At 58.0% G+C, this 5058-nt stretch overlaps 1 protein-coding gene across 1 annotated transcript; it reads left to right on the top strand.

Moving 5' to 3' along the window:
- The first annotated feature begins 3384 nt into the window (after nt 1–3384).
- LOC120668047 (phospholipase A1-Igamma1, chloroplastic-like) lies at nt 3385–4788 on the top strand. The gene has a single exon (XM_039948004.1). It carries the CDS (start codon nt 3385–3387, stop codon nt 4786–4788), a length of 1404 nt encoding a protein of 467 aa, XP_039803938.1.
- Nucleotides 4789–5058: the final 270 nt, after the last annotated feature.

The raw sequence follows: 5058 nt of genomic DNA, 5'->3' as shown, positions 1-5058 counted from the left end.
AGTGCATCAATCGTGCTCACATTGTGCTCATCCCCAAGCATGCCGGTGCTACGTCGCCAAACAGCTTCCGGCCGATTTCACTTCAGAACTGCCCCGTCAAAATCCTCTCCAAGATCATGACCTCTAGGCTGCAGCAGCAAATCCAGAATCTGATCGACATCGACCAAACTGGATTCATCCGTGGGCAGTCAATATCCGAAAACTTCATATACGCCACGGAGCTTGTCCAGTGCTGCCATCGCCGACGCATGCCAACCATCGTCCTCAAACTCGACTTCGCGAAGGCGTTCGACTCGGTCTCCAGGGACAGCCTGCTGCGCGTGCTCCGCGCGAGGGGCTTCCCGCCCATCTAGCAAAATTGGATGCTGCACATCCTAGCTACCTCGCGTTCGGCGGTGTTGGTGAACGGCTGCCCGGGCCCTTGGATCACCTGCAGATGTGGCCTCCGCCAAGGGGACGCTCTCTCGCCCTACCTGTTTCTGCTGGTAGCCGACGTTCTCTAGTGCTTGATCAAAGATAGAGGGACTGTTCGCCACCCCCTAGTCGACGGCCCGTGCCCCGTGCTCCAATATGCCGACGACACTTTGATCATTGCCAGGGCGTCAACTGAGGACATCATTCAGCTCCGTTCAATCTTGGACTCCTTCTCTGCTGCTACTGGCCTCAAGATCAACTACAACAAAAGCACCGCTGTCCCGATGCATGTGCCGGAGGCCAAGGTACGTCGGCTTCTGAAAGTTCTGCAATGCCAACGGGCCGAGTTCCCCCCGGTCTACTTGGGGCTCCCTCTGTCGAACACCAAACTCAATTTGGCAGCCTTCACCCCCCTGATCGCCAAGGTGGATCGGCAACTCTCTGGCTGGAAGGCCCTTCTGCTCAACCATGCCGGCCGCCTAGTGCTCCTCAACTCGGTTCTGGATGGGATGGCTGCTCACTTGATGTCGGCCGTTTTCCTCCCTGCTGGGACGGTGGATGTCCTCGACAAGAGAAGACGTGCCTTCCTGTGGTCTGGCCAGGACACTGTCAATGGTGCTCAATGCTTAGTTGCCTGGGACAAGGCCTGCCTCTCCAAGCAAGACGGTGGGCTGGGCGTGCGGCAAATCTCCGTCCAGAACGCCTGCCTTCTGCTGAAGCTCCTACACCGCCTTCATCACCCCGCTGGATCCTCCTGGTCGACGTGGGCACGCCAGCACGTTGATGTGCACACTCTGCGCGGGGATGTCGAAGGCGCTCACTGGGACGCGCTGCGCTCCCTCCTGCCTGCTTACCGCCAGCTGACCAGCGTCTCTGTGAAGGACGGCGCATCCACATCCTTCTGGGAAGATCGATGGATCGGGGATCAACCTCTTTGCTCTGCATTCCCTGCTTTGTACAGTCATGTTGCGCACCATGGCGCCAGTGTCCAAGACACAACATGCAGGGGCCGGGATAACTTCCTTGTCCCTCGGCTTACAAGGTAGGCGCAGGCTGAACTCAGGTCGGTCCGCGACATTCTGGGCTCTTGGTCTCCTCTCCCTGGCTCCGATGAACGGGAGTGTCGCCTACAAACGGTGGACCGCAAGCTCATCACCGCCATGATCTACCGCCACGCCATTGCCACCGGCTCCTCCTGCGACTACTACGGCTTTGTCTGGCAGAACCACGCTCCACCAAAGGTCAAGTTCTTCGCTTGGCTCCTCCTCCAAGACCGAATTCAGTGCAAAACGAACCTGTGGCAGAAGCACGTCCTGGACTCGGACACCTGTGAAGTTTGCCACAATTCTCCAGAGTCTGCTGACCACCTGACCGCCGGATGCTCCTACTCCAAAAGCTTCTGGGCTCATGTCGGCTGGGACCCAGCTCTCATACCGCCGGTCACTCGACTATGGACTGTACGCTCACAAGCTGGAGCTCCCGCCGAATCGCTGCCCACAATGTTCCTTCTCTGCTGCTGGCAGCTCTGGCTTCACCGGCATGGAGTCGTCTTCCGCGCCAAACCTCTGAGCCTGCAACATCTACTACTAGAGTGCCGATCTGCGGCAAAAACCTGGCGTTGTCGCCTGCCGGCATCACAACAGCGAGACGCCGACTACTGGAGTACCTTGTTTACTATGTAATATACACCACCTTGCTCTTGCTCTCTCTTTGTACACATCTGCAGCTCTGCCTGCCTGTAAGTGTGCCACGCACAACCCCTTTCATCACCGGATCACCCCGGCATCAATGAAAGCTCATTCAGGTGGGGACTCATCGTCCCCCCCCCCCCCCCCCCCGCGCCCCGGTGTTACCATAAAAAAACCATTTATTTGGACTGTATGAGCATCCAAAGCACTAATAACAATTTATTTGGACTATATGAGCATCCAAGTCACTAATAACCACTCTTTTGGCAAACTCCAGGTTGCAAGTGCACTCTAGAATTTAAGTGAATATAGAAGGACCCCAAATATTCAGAGAGCGTTGTACATATCGATTGAGCTGTATTATTCACAACCATCGTCCAAGCACCTACTGAACCATGGCTGGCTCTAATACCATCTACCGTACATATTTATGCATCAACCTATTAATCTGAAAACCTCACACGCTGAAGAAGAAATATGGTCAATTCACTTATACTTCAACGGCATCTTATCCGCCGGTAGTTAGACTAATAGACAGGTTCTATTGCATTCTCTGTCCATAAAAATGCAACTATGGGATCCGTGCCGATCAAACTAGTTCAAGTTTGACCAAATTTATATTAAATAATATTAGTGCTCATATCTCCAAATAAATTATTAAGAAAATATAATTTATAACTAATCCAATGGTACTTATTTTTCTATAAATTTAATCAAACTTTAAATTGTTTAACTTCTTGAAATGCGAGAATTGCGTTCTTTTGTGGACGGAAAGAGTGATCATAATGATAGTGTGAGCTCATGCTGGCACTCGTGGTCAGGGCGGATCTAAGGGGGGCTAGGGGGGATTAAGCCCCCCTACCTCCCTAAGATCCATATATACCCTCTAAGCCCCTCCTTTAATTTTGGCATGAAACAATGAAGAAGAAGAGGGGAGAAAGAAAAAGAGAAGGGGGAAAGAAGAAGATAGTAGATATGAGCCCCCTCTAAATATTGAGACTATATTTGCCACTGCTCGTGGTAAACCGTAAGAGTAACACCCTAGTTGATCACCAGTCTCAAAAAAAGCTACTTTAAGTGTGAATGTGAATGTCCAATTAGGGTTGGTCTTGAACTCGCGTTGACTTGGAAGGTTCCTCCATGCCATCTGAATTGGCGTTAACCACACCACCCGATGGCCTGACTCTCGTTGACTCGCGAGCTATGTATACCACCAACCGTCTCGCACTCTCGCCGTCAGCTCATGCACACCACCCGGCGTCGGCGAGCTCTCCCTCTCGACATGGCCGGGCTGGCTCGCTTCCTCTGCCTCAACGGCGACGCCGCGAAGCCCCCGCCGCTGCCGCCAGCCGACGACGGCGCGGCGTTGTCGCCCACGCGGCCGGCTGACGACATCCCTTCCCGGCGCGCCGAGCTGTACGGCCCGGGCGTCGACTGGTCCGCGCTCCTCGACCCGCTCGACGCCGGCCTCCGCGGCGAGCTCCTCAAGTACGGCGACCTCGCGCAGGCCACCTACGACGGCTTCGACTGGCGCCACTGGTCCCCGCACTGCGGCACCTGCCTGCACGGCCTCCGCCGCCTGCTCCCGGCGCTCGGCCTCGGCGGCCACGGGTACGCCGCCACCGCGTTCGTCTACGCCACCTGCGAGGGCCGGGTCCCGCGCTGGCTCCGGCGCCAGCTCCACGCCGACGCGTGGGACGGCCACGCCAACTGGATCGGGTACGTCGCGGCGGCCGGCGCCGCCGAGGCGGGCCGCGCCGGGTACCGGGACATCGTCGTCGCGTGGCGGGGCACCATCGCGCCGGACGAGTGGGCCCTGGACATGCGGACCAGGATGGTGACGTTCGAGCTCGACGCCGGGAAGGACAAGGGCGCCAGGGTGGCCGAGGGGTTCCACACCATATACACGTCCAGTAACGCCGGGAGCAAGTACGGCGAGCGCAGCGCGCGGGATCAGGTCGCCGGCGAGCTCGCGCGGCTGGTGGGCCACTTCCGCGGCCGCGGCGAGGAGGTGCGCGTCACCGTCACGGGGCACAGCCTCGGCGGCGCGCTGGCCCGGCTCGCCGCGCGCGACGCGGCCGCGGCGCACCCGGACGTGCCCGTCGCCGCCGTCACCTTCTCCGCGCCGCGCGTCGGCAACCGTGCCTTCTGCGACGGGCTCGCGTCGCGCGGCGTCCGGGTGCTGCGCGTCGTCGTCCGGCACGACGTGGTGCCCCTGGTCCCGAGCGTGCCCCGGGCGGTGGTCGACGCCCCGGTCTCCAAGGCCCTGGCCAAGCTGTGGGCGCGGATGGGCCGGCCGCCGCCGTGGACGTACGTGCACGCCGGCGACGAGCTCGAGCTGGACGTGAGGAAGTCGCCGTTCCTGAAGCACGCGAAGTACGACGTGGTGGGGCTCCACAACCTGGAGACGTGCCTGCACCTGGTCGACGGCCGCGAGGGCGCCGCCGGCGCGTTCCGGGCCGGCGCGCGCCGGGATCCTGCGCTGGTGAACAAGACGTCCGGCATGCTGCGCGACGAGGCGCGCGTGCCGGCGTGGTGGTACCTGCCGGCGAACAAGGGGCTCGTGCGCGACGCGCTCGGGCGGTGGGTGGTGGCGGAGCGGGAGCACGACGACCTGCCGGTGCCGGACGACCGGCTGCCACTCAGGGTTCACCTTACCGACGGTAAAACGATTTTCGCCAACTAGCGGTATCGGTAAACCGGCGGTAAATCGCCGGAAACCGCTAGAAACCGCTCGAAATGACAATTCAAATTCAAAAAACCGGTAACCATTGTTTACCGACCGGTAATCGATGTTTACCGACCGGTAACCGTCGTTTTTAACCGGTAAATACCGTATGACTTTGAAAAATTAAAAATTTTGGCAGCATTTCACCGTAATTTTGTAAATATCATTACTGATGGTATATATCAAACAATTATATAACATTTACACATACATAGAATAGAAGTTCAT

This window comes from Panicum virgatum, chromosome 3N (assembly GCF_016808335.1).
Source record: "Panicum virgatum strain AP13 chromosome 3N, P.virgatum_v5, whole genome shotgun sequence".
In the NCBI taxonomy this organism is placed as follows: domain Eukaryota; kingdom Viridiplantae; phylum Streptophyta; class Magnoliopsida; order Poales; family Poaceae; genus Panicum; species Panicum virgatum.
This window is presented reverse-complemented; position numbering and strand designations above follow the sequence as displayed.